The sequence below is a fragment of the Rhinoderma darwinii genome, chromosome 5 (genome assembly GCF_050947455.1).
Source record: "Rhinoderma darwinii isolate aRhiDar2 chromosome 5, aRhiDar2.hap1, whole genome shotgun sequence".
NCBI lineage: Eukaryota > Metazoa > Chordata > Amphibia > Anura > Rhinodermatidae > Rhinoderma > Rhinoderma darwinii.
Window position 1 is genome coordinate 326,164,753 of NC_134691.1, and position 18,962 is coordinate 326,183,714.

The 18,962-nt window shown below is 42.0% G+C and overlaps 1 protein-coding gene across 1 annotated transcript in view; it reads right to left on the reverse strand.

Annotated features, from left to right (window-relative positions):
- LOC142652619 (uncharacterized) overlaps positions 1 to 18,962 on the reverse strand; it is a 144,751-nt gene that overhangs the window by 19,829 nt on the left and 105,960 nt on the right. Inside the window, exons 5-9 of the mRNA XM_075828275.1 lie at positions 13,280 to 13,395; positions 9,074 to 9,143; positions 4,979 to 5,033; positions 3,939 to 4,079; positions 3,281 to 3,357 (exon numbers count right to left, since the gene is read on the reverse strand). Coding sequence (XP_075684390.1) covers positions 3,281 to 3,357; positions 3,939 to 4,079; positions 4,979 to 5,033; positions 9,074 to 9,143; positions 13,280 to 13,395 — 459 coding nt within the window. The remainder of the gene's footprint in view (positions 1 to 3,280; positions 3,358 to 3,938; positions 4,080 to 4,978; positions 5,034 to 9,073; positions 9,144 to 13,279; positions 13,396 to 18,962) is intronic.

An 18,962-nucleotide genomic window follows, 5' to 3' on the forward strand; every position in this document is an offset into this window, starting at 1 on the left:
CAAAATGCCCCAAAAGGTGCCCTTTGAATAAAAATATACCTCACATTGTGCCCCTGAATTTAAAATGTCCCAGGATGTGCCCCTGAATAAAAAATATGACTATAAAGTATGCCCTATAAAATGCCCCAAGATGTGCCACCTGAATATAAAATGCCCCAAAATTTTCCCCTTTAATAAAAAAATATGCACCACAATGTGTCCCCTGATTAAAAAAATTGCCTCAGGCCCCATGCACACAAACTTATTTTTTTCCTCCCATAAATACTGGCGTAAATACGGGTCCTTTGTCACACATATTTGACCCGTATTCCACCAGTATTTACGGACATTTCCATATTTTTCAACAGCCCGGGCACCTTCCCGTAAGCAAACGAGAAGGTACCCATGGCCAATAGAAGTCTATGGGCAGTAATTACGGGTGTTTTTACGTTCGTGTGCATGTGGCCTAACATATGCCCCTGAATAAAAAACTTGCCCCTCAATATACCCCCTAAATTAAAAGTCCCGCCCTCCCCAGTAAAAAATAAAATACTCACCTGCCAATGATCCAATGCTGTTCCCACTCACCACTGTCACACAGGTTCTGGCCTCATTCTGCTAGGCTGCTTCAGAACGGTGCAGGCAGCCCACCATGGGAGCGTGTCAGCTCGCACGTCAGTGCCTTAACAGCTGTCAGTAAAACATTGCTGGACGCTAGAGCAGTCCTAGCTTTTTCTGTCTCTCCTGACCTAACTCCTCAGGCTGTGCGTGTATGCCCTGGGGTTCGTGTACTACGCCTCGAGAACATGAACCACTGGTCTATGGTATAGAGGTAGTTAATGCCAGCTTCCTTGGTAGCCTAGAGTAGTGGAGGGTTTAATGTCTGCTTCCCTGGTGGTCTAAAGTAGTGGAGGGGTTAATTCCAGTTTCCGCAAATGTCTAAAGTAGTGGAGGGATTTAAGGAGTATTCCTATTATGGCATATCAACAACAAGCTTGCACGGTTGTCTCTGTACATTAAAAAGACCTGAATGGAGACATCTGCGACCTGTGGTATGCCATAAATGTATATGGTGGAAAAAAAGTCTTAAATACCAGCTTCCATGATGGTCTAGGGAAGTGAATGAGTTAATGCCAGCTTCCTTGGTGGTCTAGGGCATTGGAGGGGTTAATGACACCATCACTTGTGATAGAGGGTAATAGAAGGATTAATATCTGCTTCTCTGGGTGTATAGAGTAGTGGAGAGGTGAATGCCTGCTTCCTTAGTGGTCTAGGGTAACAAGGGGATAATTCTTGGATTTTTTTTTTGGGGTGGTCTAGAACAGTAAAGGGGTTAATGTCTGCTTCTGTGGTGGTCTAGGAGAGTAATGGAGAGATTTATGCTTGCTTCCCTGGTGGTCTAGGGTAGTGGAGTGGAGGGATTAATGGCCGCTTTCTTGGTGGTCTAGAGCAGTGTGGTGCCCCCTAGTTGACTCCTTTTGTGCTCCTTTTAATGTTATACTGGGCTCAGGAGACAAATGAAAATTAAATAACTGAGATACATTTTTTTAATGAATTTTGACCACTGGTGGGGAGACCAGGGCAGCATCATGTTCTGTCTGGTGAGACCCCAGTAGCAAAAGATTGATATCCTATGGGGGTGTCACCCAGCTTCTCAATATCCTGCTGGCAATTCTGTTTAGTTACATAGCAATATGATCAGGGAGGATGTTTCTGCCATTCAGGAATCTTGAAAGACCGGGTGGCAACCCCTTTGGGTTCTGTAAACACCACCGTTTTGATTGCCACCTAACTTTCACAGAAATGGATATAATTAAGAAACACCTGAACAGATTTTTTTAATAACTTGACATATACCTATTAAGGCATATGGATATCATAAAGTGGTGGGGTCCACTGCTTGGAAACTCCATCTTTTAGCTAGAGCACAAAGCGGCTCTTGCACTGGAGGACTCAGCACGACCATGCTTTCAATTTCCCTGCAGTGCCACCACAGGGCAAAAAAAGCATTACACAATGCCTAATGAAATTAACAAGCTGTCTGTGTAATGCACGGACATGCCAAGTCCTCCAGAACGAGAAACACTCTTTGTAGCTGATCTCCACTCCAACTAATTACCGAATAATTCCCTTCAAGGATTTATATTTACTGATGATTATATTTTTATTTGAGCTAAGTTTACATTGGCAGATTTTAGCTTAATTTAGCCACTTTGCTATGAGAAGATTTTTATTTAAAGAAAATTGCTTACTTAGTAGAAATCTGAAGTGCTGCTATTCCCATACCTGATACCAGCAATTTATTCAAGTTGTAACATAGGGAAAATGTCTTTGTGTAAACAGTCCCTTGCTGATATCATCGAAAATAGAGGGGGCATTAATTATGGTGGACTATAGGATGAGGACAATAAGGTCTACTTCATCTGCACAATATCTGACATTAAACATCTATTGACCTGGAGTTTGGGCCTGATCTGTTTTACAAAAACAATCTGTCCTGGTTTCACATACCGCTGTAGGTCATGGTTTGTATAATATATAGGGAATTCCCTCAATTATGATTAATTGAATGAAATGGGCTTGAAATCCCCTTAAGGTATAAAAAGTAAAGTCTCAGCTTAGCTTTACAGCAAGCGCAGATGATCAAGTATGACAATTCAAGATATAGGCAATTAATAAAGCAATCAATATCATCCAGTCAGTTTGCTTATGCCCAGGGCTACGTGTGCCATGAGGAGTTGAGGAGAGATAAAGAAGCAGGGAAATAACTCTGTTAATGATTCCAATTTATTTGATTACTTTAGGTATTTTTCCCTGGCCTTAAATAAATAACTGAGATAAGTTTTTGCATGAACTTTCACAACTGGTGGTGAGACCGAGTCAGGGTCGGACTGGCCCAACAGAGAATCCTCCGGTGATCCTAGACTCTAACACCATAATGGACCTTAAAGGTCCAGCAGAAGACAACCCCCCTTGGATGTCTTTGAAGCTAATAACTTGCCACTATAGTCTAATTCTTCTGAAATGATTCACAAATTATTGATGACATGTCCTGTGTTTAAAACGATAATAACAAGGACAATGATGAAATGAAAAGTGGACATGTACATGTTCTATATAGATTGAGGGTGGACCCTCAGAATAATCTCCTCTAGTGGGCCCAGGGAACCCCAGTCCAACACTGGACCCAGGCATCATAATGTTCTGGCTGGTAAGACCCCAGTAGCAAAAGAGTGATTTCAGTTTCCATGGTGGTCTTACGTAGTGGTGGTTAATATTTTGTGGCCGGTGGTAAACTTACCTTCCCGGACTAGCGATTTCTGCTGTTTCCAGTGTCTCTGACAAGACGATGAACACGATGTGCTCATAATGTGAAGCCTAGAGTAAAATATTAATTAATATATTAGGCAATAGCATAAAGAGCAATTTCCCATGCCTTCCAAACAGCCTATTTTTTTTGCAGAATTGTCCAGCGAAATGGACCCCAAGAGGGATGGGGCTTATACAAATATTCCAAAAAGTAGGCACTTTTGTTAGATTTGGTGGGTGTTTCAGGACGGACTAGGAACAGTTCCATGAATGGGAATTCAAATGATATGATTCCCTGATATATTCCCATTATTTCTCCTTTTGAAGCATAAGTAATCCAATAATAATTATTCAGAACAGGCTATTTATGACAGCCTCTGTCTGCAGGTTTATAGACATCGGGTGGTATTAAGATTGTTTTTAGGTTCTTAGGCCCTATCTCTGTTGAAGTGACTACTAGCTCCTTGTCACTAATTTGTTATCCTTATAGAGGGCCATAGTACTTATCAAAAATGTACTAAAAATACTCAAAATATAGATAATATGCAATGTTGATGGAGGCCCCCTAGATCTTCAAGGTAGTGGTGGCCCTGGGCATGTGCCCCATGTGCCCTCCCTACAATCCAGCCCTACCTGGTGATCCATTTTACTTGTGTCCTGCCCTGATGATTTGGTGTACATCTCTGTCCATTCAGTACTTTGGCCTCTAACTCCTGATGGTCCATCCCTGGTGACAAGGTGGTTAAAAATATGTGGACTTGAAGTTTAGTAATTTTCCTGGTCTGATTACACTGAAAGGAATATATGAGGAAATTACTATTTATGTCTTTCTCGAATATAATAGTATCAGTATATCAAGTGTGAACCTACTCCTTAAAGGAGTCTTAAAGTCTAACTGTAAAGGATCTGCCAGGCACAGCTTCGGTGTTAACGCCCATAGATAATCAGTCTGCACCTGCTTCTATGTCTGTGAGACTGACTCCATCTTCCACCACTCAGGGTGGCAGGCTTAGGAGTGGGAGAACCTATCACAGCCTGGCCAGACGGAGCTAGCTCCCGCCCTCTGTCTATTTATACCTGCCTTTCCTGTTCCTCCTTTGCTTGTGATTCTTCTCGTGTGGTTTCCTGGCCCTGCTTCAGCTTCTTGTACCATTGTCCTTGCTTCATATAGACCCCGGCTTGCTGACGACTCTCCTGCTCTGCGTTTGGTACCTCGTACACTCCTGGTTTTACTCGGCTTGTTTACTACTCTTCTGCTTTGCGTTTGGCACCTCGTACTCTCCTGGTTTGACCCGGCTTGTTCACTTCTCTTGTTGCTCACGGTGTTGCCGTGGGCAACTGCCCCTTTCTCCCCCTAGCTCTGTGTACCCTTGTCTGTTTGTCTGTCGTGCACTTATTGAGCGTAGGGACCGTCGCCCAGTTGTACCCCGTCACCTAGGGCGGGTCGTTGCAAGTAGGCAGGGACTGAGTGGTGGGTAGATTAGGGCTCACTTGTCTGTCTCCCCACCCCCGTCATTACACTAACTGCCCAATGGAGAAGGGAGGCCAATTTGCAATTTATAATTTTGCATGATTTTTTTTTAGTTCAGGATCTGAACCTCACATAATTATCCTCTCTTTGTATAAGAAATTTGGATTTGCATAATAAATTATCTTTGTCTATTCACTGTATGTGATAGTAATGCATTACCCATACAGCTGTCTCTGTCTCTGGGGAGAGCTTAATTGGCTGATTTGCTGTAGATCTAAATACACAGAAGTGACATATACTGGTTAATGGTGGCAGGTAATTCGCTCATTCTCATGGTACGTTTGCGTCTAAATGGCTCATTAAAGGGTCATTCCAAAAATAAACATTTATCACTGTCCCAGTCCACCATAACGACTTCTTCTGACAACTGCAGAATTTGCTGCCCAGACATAATTCTGCAGCCATTCCTATGCTCTATTGCAATACAAATTCAGACCCCTAAAAAAATTCAGACTGCAGACCAGACCCAAAAGTAAGACAGACCTCAGACCAGACCCCAAAATTTATTTAAACCGCATAATTAATTCAAACCACAAACCAGACCCAAAATTAATTCAGACCCCAAAATTTATTTAGACCCCAGACCAGACCCCAACACTAATTTAGACCCCATACCAGTCCCCCAAAATAAATTTAGACCACAAACCAGACCCAAAACCAATACAGACCTCAGAGCAGACCCCACAATTAATTCATACACCAGATCAAACCCCAAATTTAATAGATCCCAGATCGGACCCTTCAATTCATTCAGACCCCAAAATTAATACAAACCCCAGACCAGACCCCAATATTAATTCAGGCCCCAGACTAGACCCCAAAATTGCTTGCATAGAGAGATTGACTGCCAGTCCACATGGCAGACGATGTTGGATTCAGAGAGTCAGAGTGCGGGTCAAGTGATTTAATGGTGGCCCGGAAAAGAGTGGATAAGTTTATAGTAAAGACGCCAGTAAGAGAATTACCTGCACTACATCACCCAACCTACTTTATAAATGGAGGGAAAAAGATTTTACTTGAGTGCTTTTAAAAAAAAATAAAAAAAATTCAGACCCCCATTATTTATTTCAGACCCCGGATCAGACCCTATAATATATTAAGACCCCAGACTGGACCCTAAAATACATTTAGACTCCAGACCAGACTCTCGGTGCTGCCACACAGGGTCTTAATGCCATTCAGCAGTGATTAGTTTAATGTTTCTACAACTATTAATTTGAATTAATTCACTTTAGTGAAGAAGGAATTCATCACCTGCTTCCACATCTCAGTCTGGCTAAGAAAAAACGATTACAAGTACCCTATCAGGGCATTCTGAGTTAATATATAGGGGTACAGTATTCGAAACCTCCATCAATTAGCCGGAGTGGAGCACTGCTACAATGTGCGTCTCTCTCAATGGAGGACAAAGTCTGTCGCATTACGCAAACAGCCCATTGTATCCACTGAGCAGCATGTAATGCTTCATTTCTCCTGTGGTAGCACTGCAGAGAAATTGTACACTTGGTTGCCGGACTTACTAAAGATTACAAGTGATTGCTGGGGCTACCAGCAGTGAGCAATCCTATGATCAGCTTATGTCTGGGGGACCAGTCTAACAAGAAGAGTTTGTCCAAAGCCGGTTACCCCTTTAAGCTGGCTGGAAATCGGGAAATATCTCAACAACACCTTCTGTATGGTCTGTGCTGAAATTAGGATAGTGTAATTTTTCAACTTGATCTACTTATATGATTCTGAGTTGTTCTCCCCAGTGCAGTTCTAGTAATACTAAACTTCCCCCTTTATGCCACTGAGTAACATATTTTACTTGTCCAGAGTCAAGCATCTTGTTCCTGTCTTATGCTTCTGTAGCCTCTTTTTTAGTTTTATTTTTTATGTCTTATTTTACTCGAAGAACACACATTTTTTTATTTTTTTTGCAGAATTACATAAAAAAGAATCACAAAACACACAATACAGAGTGAATTAATATCTGTGGGCGTACACTGCTCTCATAAACAATTGTTTGCAACAAAAAGAAGCAAATTTTATACACTCAATAATAATTATATGCATAAAAAATACAGAAAGTAAAATGAAACATAGTTCTGTGACAGTAGAACAATGCGTGGTCTGTGTTAGAAGATGTAATACTAGACAATAATGTGCACTGCTATTTTATTCCTTTATTCCACTGAAAAAGACAGCAATCATTGCAGCAACCTCAAGAAAGGTGAAAAACAGTCTCCGCTCCTGACCTCCACCCACAGAAGAGGTGATTCTCCAAAAAGATGTATTCTTCATAAGAAATGGTTGCTTTAAAGTTATGCTTGAAAGTTAGCAGAAACCTTTAGTGGCAATATGAAAGTCTCTGCCAATATTCAATACTTATTTTATAATAAACATCAATGAAAATGTTTTTAGTATGTTAAAGAAGTCCTCCACTTTGGGCAATACCTAATTGTTCGTAGGGTCTTGCAAGAATAAGATGGTCACAGGTTATCCTGCTGCTGGTATCAACTGTAAAGCTGGCCATACACGTTAGATGTGTGTTGGCTGAACCTGCCGATTTTAGTGGGGCCGGCCGACCATCTAATGTGTATGGTGGTTTCCTGACTCTTCCCGCCATCTGACAGATGTCTAGCAGATGTTGTGGGGAGAGAAGGGTCAGGCATGTTGAATTTCAACATGTCTATCCTTTTTTTCGACGAGTTTGTCAGCAGCTTTGCCCGTGAGGACACATGCACTCTTGGCCGAGCCAAGCGCTCATGTGTATAGGGGAGTCGGGAGGAATAGGGTTTGGCCGGCAGCTATCTAAAATATATGGTTACCCAAAGGGGTCACATCAGTCGTCTGTGGTAGAATCTGGCATCAACTGCTTAATTCCCCTATAGCACCACCACAGGGGAAATAAAGAATTACATAGTTTTCATTAGAATCCATTAGCTCTACATGTTACTCATAGATGTATTGGGTCCTCTAAAGTGAGAGACGCTCTTAATGGACACTTTCTGCTCTGGCCAAATGAGGGACTCCCTTCTATTATCTCAGAATATACTAATAGGCTATCTGAAAATAAGTTTTCTAAGCCAGACAGACACTTTGAGGCACAAGGTATTTTGGGCATTTAGGACCAAACACAGTTCAGCTGTTTTTAGTACATGTTAGTTAAGCAATTTAATTATTAAACTTATAGTTTGTAAAAATAGTAATACAATTAGCTTTTTTTCTTGCAAATTTTTCTGCTAATTTTATAATGTAACCCAAAAACAGTTAATTTTAATATATTGGGACCAGACTATTGCTAAGGAAGTGATAGGTAAAGGGAGGTTTTAGGGAAGGGCAGTTTTACTTTATATGTATTTTTTTTAATTTATTTTTTATTTACATACTATGGTCAGGAAAGACTATTGGGGGAATATTGTACTATAATTTTTTTTTACATTACAGTGTTAATTTTCACGGTTTGGAATGTGCTGGGTTGAAAGACATCCTTTTAATGGTATCATGTGATTAGTTACATGACCAAAAGCACAAAAACAGGCATTCAACTTTGAGACCAATTACCTTATGCTTTTATATGACCACAGAACTCAGTGACTTCCAACATCCTTATCATTTACAGCATTTCTCCCATAGATCGCCCCAAATGTGTCAGTAACTAAGATGAGTCCAAAAATGATAAATGTACATTCATACTGTATCTACCTTGAATGTCAAAGACACAGAGTTCTCACTCAGAGGAAAGACCACCTTTATAAGTCTTGTTTGTATGGATAAATTATGCGCTTTTACTGGGCAATTACGACCCCATGTGATTACACCCTAATATAGCCCTGTGCATAAAGCCTAATGATTTAGGAAAGTGGATTGACTTCTGAAAGCTAACTTTTCAGATGACTTTTTAGAATAAGCTGCTATATATGTGTGTATACTTAAGGAATAGCAGTATTTCTGACCATTATATGACTTGTTTCCTGCATTTTTCACCAGTTTGCCCCTCTGCAGGCTTTATTTCTAATTGTCAGTTTTTCCTGAATTCAGTTCCAGAGAGGGCAGAGACTAGCTGCTATGATGTTCCACATACACAGCACACAGAGAAGAGGAGATCCTGCTCCCCTATCTTTCTCTCTCACAGACACACAGAAGGAGCAGCAGCATGAAGGACATTATAGAAAAGTAATGAGCAGTGTTACTGTGAATCCAGCACTGGAATGAGATAGCAGAACACTTACTAGAAGCAGCAGCATTTCTTTCTCTCTCTTTCTATCTTACCTTCTCTCAATGGGAAGCAGCTGTAAGCTGATCTCTAAATGAAGTTGATGATCTATCTCCTCTGTGCCTCCTATGTACAGATTTTATCAGTAAAATGAGAGTCAGTGATCAGTGCAGGAGGCGGGGGAGGGGGAAAAGAGTCTGATAAGTGGAGAAAGAGGCATTTTTCAGGATGGGTGTCCAAATCCATCGGACCTCCCCGCGTGTACACCACCAACCCACACACATTTACTGACCTGCTGTAACCTCTTGCTGCTGTTAAGGTGATTAATGTGTATCGTCCTTTAAATAAACCACCTTGCATAAAAACTGGAAAAGTTCTACAAATTTCTAACATTCTTTGTGTTTCAATTCCTCGCCATTTTCAAGATATTTGTTTGCTTTCAGTGAACGACAACATTAGTATTTACATTTGGAAGCTACAAATCTGTACATACCTAGTCCTCCTCTTAGCTGAGAAGTGGATACAAATGTATCCAGTCTAGACAATCCTCTGTGAGCTAAATTGCCAGGACCCCGGACTGATACATTGTAGCAAACTACCAGAGAGATTTGTGCAGCTTCTATTGATTATATTTAGCTATACTTTATCCAGGGAATCAAACAATAGACTAGGTTAATGCAAAAAAGTACTGGGGCCATCTGAGTACCTCTACTCAAACCGCAGTGATGGGAAAGGGCAGTCCTACAGGTGTTTTATCTCACTCCAGTGCTGGATTCACAGCTAGGGTATGTTCACACGATGAGAGGCATTTACGTGTGAAAAGACAGACTGTTTACAGCTGCCTCGTTTCACACGTAAATGCTCCTCCTCGTAATTTACCAGGCGTCTGAGACGCTCGTAAATCTTGAGCTGTGCTTCATTGAGTTCAATGAAGAACAGCTCAAATTACGTGGCAAAGAAGTGTCCTGCACTTCTTTGCCGAGGCAGTCCATTTACGCGTCGTCGTTTGACAGCTGTCAAATGACGACGCGTAAATTACAGGTTGTCTGCACAGTACGTCGGCAAACCCATTCAAATGAATGGGCAGATGTTTGCCGACGTATTGGAGCCGTATTTTCAGACGTAAAACAAGGCATAATACGCCTCGTTTACGTCTGAAAATAGGTCGTGTGAACCCAGCCTTACACAGACAACCCATTGATTTGAATTAGCACTGTGTAATGCCTGAAGAACTTGTGGAAGAACGCAGTGGCGTTTTAAGTAGACCATAGGCCCTGGGCTGTTACCCATACTTAGGCCCCCCTTCTCCACCGCCGCCCTGCCGCGCCATAACTATTGTTAACACTACCTTTTTGTGCAAACAGCAAATGGGTGTTACGATTCCCCTTGTCAAAGTGCTGTATCCCTACATACTGACAGTCTCCAACCATTGCTGACAGTATCACACTGTGAAGGAACATATCCTCCTGACAAGGGGAGTTGTCTATCAGTCCTAGACTGCACAAAGAGTTTTTGTGAAATACAAGGATTTCCTATAATAAACATGTCAGGAGAGGTGACAGTTTCTCTATAAATCTAGTGACTCACAGGTCACGACTTCTCAGAGTCTAGTCGTCTTTTTCCCTCTTTTCTTCTCCATCCAGTCCAGAGTTCATGACGACTTCTCCCGGCCATGACCCATTTCTGCAGAATTTGCCACTCAGATGTCTTCGGCTCCTCACTTTTCTAACATTTCCACACCTATAAACGAAGATAAAATTATCATGGTACCACACACTGTGCCCCTAAATATTATAGCATCATACACTGCGCCCCTGAATAAAATAGTACCAAACTCTGAGCCCCTGAATATAATAATACCATACACTGTACCCCTGAATATAATTGTGTCAAGCACTGTAAAGTAATGCACCACATACACAGTGCCACCCTGTACATAGTGCTACACTCAGACCCCTGTAGATAGCGCCACACACAGCCCCTGTAGATATCACACATCCCCCTATAGCTAGCACCACACACATCCTCCTATAGAGAACCTCACACACAGCCACCTATAGGTAGCGCCACCCAGCCCCCCCCTGTAGTGAGCGCCACACACATACCCCTGTGGATAGTGTCACACACAGCCCCCCTTGAATATAGTACCACACAGCCCCCCCTTGAATATAGTGCCACACAGCCACCCCTTAAATATAGTGCCACACAGCCGTCCCTTAAATATAGTGCCACACAGCCCCCCTTGTATATAGTGCCACACAGCCCCCTTTGTATATATTGCCACACAGCCCCTCCCTTGTATATTGTGCCACACAGCACCCCTGAATATAGTGCCACTCAGCCCCCTCCCTTCGCCCCTTGTATATAGTGCCACATAGCGCTCCCCCCTTGAATATAGTGCCACACATCCCCCCTTGAATATAGTGCCACACAGTCCCCCTTGTATTTAGTGCCACAGTGCTGCCCCTTCTATATAGGGCCACACAGCGCTCCCGCCTTGTATATAGTGCCACACAGCACTCCCCCTTGTATATAGTGCAACACAGCACTCCTACATTGTATATAGGGCCTCAGCGCTTCCCCGCCTTGTATAAAGGGCCACACTGTGCTCCCCCTTGTATATAGGACCACACAGTGATTCTCCCCCTTGTATATAGGGCCACACAGCACCCCCTTGTATATATGGCCACATAGAGCTTCCCCTCCTTGTATATAGGGCCACATAGCGCTCCCCCTGTATATAGGGCCACACAGCGCTCCCCCTTGTATATCGGGCCACACAGCACTCCCCCTTGTATATAGGGACACACAGCTCTCCCCCACACACACAGCACTCCCCCTTGTATATAGGGCCACACAGCGCTATCCCCCCTAAAAAAAATTATATACATTGTACTTACCTTGCCCCGTTCCCGCTCCGGCCAGACGCATGCGCAGACCGACGCGATGCAGTACTTCATTACACTGGCCTCCACAGGGAGTCTTCCTAGTGCTTTATAGGCTGCAGGCCTAACGTGGCCTGCAGCCTATAGTATTCATTTGTGTCTGAGGCCTGAGGACTCAGATACAAGTGAATGTGGCTGTCACTATCCCCGGGGCCCTCTCCGGTGCTAGCGACGCCACCGGGCATGAGGGGGCGCGCCCTAATGAGGATCCGCCACTGGCAGAATGACAACTATCACCTATCCACAGTGGTCCCAAGACACCCCCTGGTTCCCCTTACTGCACCTTCCACAGTGAGGAGGAGCTTGAATGGAGTGGAGTGAATGCTTCAATGTCCTCCTCGCTACAGCTAAGCAGTGAGGAGGAACAGGGGGTTCAGGACCCCTGTTCTCGTGATCTGTGGGGGTCCCAGCCGGGGGCCCCGAGCAAAAAGACAGTTATCACCTATTCTGAGGATAGGTGATAATTATCGATTCTTGGATTACCTCTTTCATTTCCTCTGGGGAGGTGCTGCAGGGGAATTAAAATGTAATTAAACGTTCAACAAACTTCTGACATGTCATAGTGAGCAATCAATGTATCAGAGTACGGACTCAATAGAAAGTGTTTGAGCTTGTACTCCGATACATCGGCTTCCCGGAAAAATCCAAACAGAAACTAAGCGGCTGAGCGCTCACACGAGGACTTCTGCCACTTCGTTTTAGTGTTGGTGGGGGTCTCAGTGCTCGGACGCCCACCAATCAAAACATCTGACATGTTACTGTGACAGATTTCCCCACGGATTACAGCTTATCGATGGGGGTCCCAGTTTATTGTCAGAGGACCCTTCTAACAAGCAGGAACTGTCGAACACTCTGTTTTATTTCTAAAAGAGGAAATCTATGGAAAATGGCCTCCTGATAAGTTATAGATACAGGTGAGAAGGTGACATTGGCTAAGCCTGTAATCTTGGACCACTGCTGATTTCCTATTTGGTTTTCACAGGTTTTTTTATTACATTTTTTAGAGTGAAACAAATATAAGAACAATTGTCCAAAAACATTGGCCAGGGTGTAACAAGTAATAACAATTCACTACGTAATTGGAAACAGTATTACAATGTGTAATATCTAGTATACAGATCCTTGAACTTAGGCACATTGAATACATCTATATTGCATAATTCGCCAAAACTCTAAGAAGATCATATTGGGCCACCATGGAATTCAAGAAAGGACTCTACAGAGATCTCTGACTACTTTGCCGTCGCTTAGAGATTCCTGTTACTGTAAATCTGACACAACACTAAGAAAAGGGCCGTTGACTGGTGTCAGACTTACCATAACAGAAATCTCTAAGCGATGGCAAAGTAGTCAGAGATCTCTGTAGAGTCCTTTCTTGAATTCCATGGTGGCCCAATATGATCTTCTTTGATGTCTTTTTGAACCCAGATGTACTAAGAATAGAGATGGTCTCATAGTTAAAATCTCATTGGGGCTCCTGTACTAGACTGGTTCAGGCCACCACACGTGCTGTACTCTTTGTGAAACATGAAGGATTCAGTGCTTGTTTGTCTTATCCTTTCTATGAGAAAAGAGGAGCATGACACTGACTGGTTTTACCCCTTTATTCAATAACATTGCAGTACCCATGGGGTGGTGGAGACTTGCTTAAGTTCTTATCACCCTGTGAAACAGGATGGGGCCAGTCTGAGTTGGAGCTCCCCTTCGCCATGTGCCCCATAGCAGCTATCTTGTCTGCCTCTGTGGTATCTATGCAGTGGCTGATTACCATATGGGTGGTTTTGGAGGCCGCCTGGGCCGCAAGACTCAAAGAAGCCCATGGCCGCCCAAAGATTGGATGCACATTTGGGTTTTGTCGCTTTTTTTGCAACAAATTGAGGAGAAAAACTGCGACAAAACTCCCTCAAGCAGGACCTGCACAGATAAGGTCACATTGACCATATGTGCACAGGTCCTAAAGCCAGAGGGCAGAACAGCAAGGCTTCACAGGATAAGGGTATGAGCTGCTTTGAAAATGTATGCGGATCTGTATTTAGGGGTTTTGGTCTGGAATATAATAGTTTACGGGGTCTGGTATGGAGCCTGTATTTATGGGGTCTGTATTAGTTGAGGTGGTCTTGTCTGGAGTCTGTACTTTTAGGGGTCTGGGTCTGTATTTAAGGGGTCTGATGTCTATTTAATTGGGGTTTGGGGACTGTAATTATTTCTGGGTCTGTATTTATTCTAGGGTTCTGGTCTGGGGTCTGAATTTATTTAAGGGTCTGGTGTCTGAATTAATGTATGGATCTTGGTTCTGAATAAATTTAGGGGTCTGAAGATATTTGTGTTAATACAAATGTTGGGGGCGGCTTAGGAAGCTAGGGTCCAAAGCTGTGTTGGGTGGAAACAGCAGAAGAAGACATCATGATGGTACGGGCCGGATGGAGATGTACAGTAAGGGTATGTGCACACGATAACGACCATTACGTATGAAATTACGGAGCTGTTTTCAGGAGAAAACAGCTCCTGCATTTCAGACGTAATTGCTCGTACTCGCGTTTTGCGTGGAGTCAATTACGGGCGGAATTTGGAGCTGTTCTTCATTGGATTCAATGAAAAACGGCTCAAATTACGCCTCAAGAAGTGTCCTGCACTTCTTTGCCAAGTCAGTCATTTTACGGGTCGTCTTTTGACAGCAACGCGTAAAATTAAAGGTCATCGGCACAGTACGTCGGCAAACCCATTGAAAGCAATGGGCAGATGTTTGCCGACGTATTGAAGCCGTCTTTTCAGGCGTAAATCGAGGTGTAAAACGCCTCGTTTACGCCTGAAAATAGGTTGTGTGAACCCAGCCTAAAGCAAAGAAAATGTCTACACCTAGAGAAGACGTCACCTGTAATTACTGGATTTATAGGGGAGCTGTGACCTCTTCTGATATGTCTGTTTTAATAAATTCCTCCAGTCTCCGTGTAGCCAGGACTAATTGACCACTGGGTGTTAACAGTCCCTTTGTCAGTAGGATGTGTCCCTACACGGTCGGGTGATGTCAGAGATGATTATTTGATAAGGTGTACCGTCCACGTAAAAACATATGGGCAGTATGGGTACAATTTCTTATAATAGTATATTATGATAATTTATATATTTAAATTTTAAAACCAAAGCAAAAAAAAAATTTGTCAGATTCTCCATTCCAAAATTATGCTGCTGGACTTCCACCGGAAATATACTAGTAAAGATGAGCTAATCTGAGAAAATGTAAATTTACGCCGTTTTACCGATGGATGAATTTCCTATTACGGATTTTATTTCCTAAGTAAAATGTATGGGAGGCTGAAATATGGATTTTATTTCGGTCTCTATTGTCTTTAAAGGGGGAAAAATGGCTTAGTAATTGGACATTCCACCATCGACAAACCACATGGGTCATTGATTAGAACGTCGGCCGTGTTTCTTGGGAAACCCCACAGTATGTATAGCCTCAAATAGTCCTTTTCTATGTCGCTTTTAGGTACGGTTATGTTTTTGTCGTCTCTTTTCTATTGACTATCAGGAAAAGGGATTTTCATCGTCTTCAATAACTTTCAGAGAATAATTTTATTTGGAATTGGAACATATGTCTCCAGTGCTGATTTAATTTGAAACGATTTTTTCTTTTTCATAAAGTTCCTGTGGATTGAACTTTGTTCCTAACACAATAAGGAAATGTAAATCTCTATTGGTACTTTGTATTAAGTGAGAAAGGGAGCCTTTAAACTGTACTTTTCCTGATATGCACTCTTCTTAGTGTTTGAATCCATGTAAAGACAGGGTCTATATATAATTATCTTTAGGTGATGTATACCTGCTATTCAATGTTTTCATCCTACTGCTTGCGTACTGCCAGCATTGCGTAATAGATTTCTGAAAATCTAGCATAGGCGTCTGTTCTACTCCTCTCTTGGTATTTTGCACTTAAACAGAACCTGTCATAGTTTTTTTGTTTTTTTTTAGCCACACACCTCCCCTTATTTTTGCCATCCTCTCAATTCCAGCGCTGTGATATTTATTAGCCTAATATGCTAATTTTGAGTAAGGGTACAGAGAGGAGGAGACATCTCTCCTCAGTAGGCGTTGCCTCCTCCTTCGCTGTGATGCTATCCATTCAGAGCGGACAGCCTCACACTGATATAGAAGACCTGCTGATCTCACGATATCTGCTGCAGGTTTTCTGCATCACTATGAAGCTGATTGGACAATGTCACAGTGAAGCAGGAGGCAACGCCTACTGAGGAGAGATGAGGTCTCCTCTTCCCTGTACCTTTACTCAAAATTAGCATATTAGGTACCTAGTAGAGCAGGGGCCGTAGCGCAGCAACGGGAGGGCCAAAAAAAAATAAAACTACAGTGCTGGAATTGAGAGAACGCCAGGAACAAGTCATTGCGCCTGTCATTAGACAATTTTGGCTACAGGGTCCAATTTTAATAAATAATAATTAAAGTAAATTTTAATCGTTCATTCAGGTAGTGAATAAGTATTAATTCTGAACGTATGCATGCAAATCTAGGTTACTTCACAGTGGATAAAGTTTTGAACTTACCCTTACTGGTATATTTAGGGTCACTGTCTTATTGCAAGTTCTTAGTCTTGATGGACTGAAGTCCTGGAGCCAACATGGTACCAGATTGTATGTAGTAGCAGAATAATAGTGGGCAATAGGTGAAACGTCTGGTCCAGTATAGTTTGTACTCTGAGTATCTCGAAATAGAGAAAGACACAAAAAACTGAAGGGCCCCTGTGCAAAATCAACGTGTCGGTCCCCTTCTGCCAACATACCTGAAAATTTTATTTTATCAAGTTTCAAATAATGATTGTAAGAAAAAATTTTTTGCTGTTAATTCTTTGAAAAACCTCAGGATAATCTTAATTTACCCTATATCACCGCGGGTCCGATAGCTAAAACATCTGGTGATCAGCTCCTATCGCCGTTGATGGCCAAACAAGAATACATATGGTATTACATGACCCCATACAAATGAATGGGAAACTGTCTAATACATGGTTGTGCTGAGTCCTCCAAAGTAGGAGCCCCTCTGGCTCACAAAGGTTCCTGAGCAGGGGACCCCTCTATGACTTCCATATGGCCTAAGAGGGCATATGGACAGAAGTTGTTCTAATGTGACAACCCCTTAAAACAATTGTTTTTTACTGTTATCCATGCACAGGATTAGGTTAAAGGGATGGTAGTAAAGGCAATTATCTATAGCACCCATGGCCTTATGGGAGCATGCCCAACTGTGAATAGCATTTTTTCCTTTCCATTTTACTATATTTTCCATGAAAATACTTTTTGACATGTAAATCAACCATGTCATAAAAAGCAGATCTACAGGGGTTTGGCAATTGGGCTCATGTAAAAAAAACTTCCTAAATAAATGTAACACTTAAAGGGTTTCTCCACTTTGTACAATCTCTACTTGTTGAATGCTACCTTGACAATAAGCTGATCGCAAAGTCTTCACTTTCTGAGCCCCCTCAGCTGTAATCTGTGGGTAAACCTGGTAGTAAGTGTTCTATTTTCCTGCAGCGCCACCACGGGGGAAATGGGTTGTCTTTGTAATTAAGGACAGGACAGGTCCTCCAGAGTGAGAGACCCCCCTCTATGGACTCAGAATTCCCGAATAGGGTATATATACATATATATATATATATATATATATATATATATATATATATATATATATATATAAATGGGATTTCTAAACTGGACAACTCCTTAATGCAAAAATCAACATAGAACAAGGGTGCACATATACGCAGACCATCAGGCTCTTTATGGCCCATGGAAAGAGGTGGCCCAGTCCTGATAAGTCCAGAAGAACTGAATTGTTAGAAAACAAGCTCAAGGGTCAAGGAGAAGGCATGGAGGGGGAAGCAAACACTAGACCTGTCTGTCCTGGTTAAAAAAAATACGGCACCATAATGGGGGTCCGATTTTGATCTTTGCTATGTACGCCACAGTGCATATTCTTTAGCTCTTCTTGTCGAACATGTTTACTCTAATCGGAGCACAGAATATTGAATACAAATGGTATCATGTCATTAGGCCGTGTTTTGTCATTCTAGCATATGTATTTATAGGAGTGATGTCACACCTTTGTCTTAGGTGGCAAAACACCTTGTCTCATCATTGTCTTTATGTGTTAGTTTAAACAAGCCGCTCATCTTGCAAAATCTTCAGATATAAATCTGTAGCTATTTCAATAGAAGATGATTCAGATCTGTCTAGTTGATCATTATTTTTTATCTAAATATATCAAGGCTGACATGAATACTCAGCCTCACACAGTTATTGAGACAGTTTTTTTAAATCTATTTAGTATGTATAGCAGAATGTCATTTATTTTACATTATATAATCACTATGTGTTTTTACCCCCAAATGAGATGCTGATTTATTTTAAAGCATATCGGTTAGAGCTCTGTTTGTTCTGACACAGAGATCCAATTAACCTGCATATATTATAAAGTTATGTCTGCCTGCAGCCACCACTAGAGGGAGCTTAAGAGCATACTGCATACTGTTTTTCTATTGAGTTCATTGCATAAATTGTCAAGAGTAAGCTTCAAAGCTCCCCCTAGTGGTGGCTGAAGGAAGCCAGAATGGCATAATTTAACTGAATGAATGTAAATACAGGGTATTTGGAGCCACATGTCAGAGAAATATAAAGATAAAATATAAAATAAACTAGCACAAAAGTTTTGACCTAGTTAGATTAAAAAATCTAATCTAAATGGTGTTCAATTGTGGGCATAACTTTAAGCGACTGTCAAGGTTAATGTATATATCTGTGAAAAAATCCGACATTTTTTTGCCCAGGTTAAATGGGTTATCTACGCACGAACAACTGATCACCTATCCACAGGTTAGGTCATCAGTATATGATCATAGGGATCAGACACCCGGACCCCGCACTGATCAGCTGCCCCCGGGCAACGGATGCCCATGCCGGAAGCAGATGGCTCCTGTCACGGAATAGCG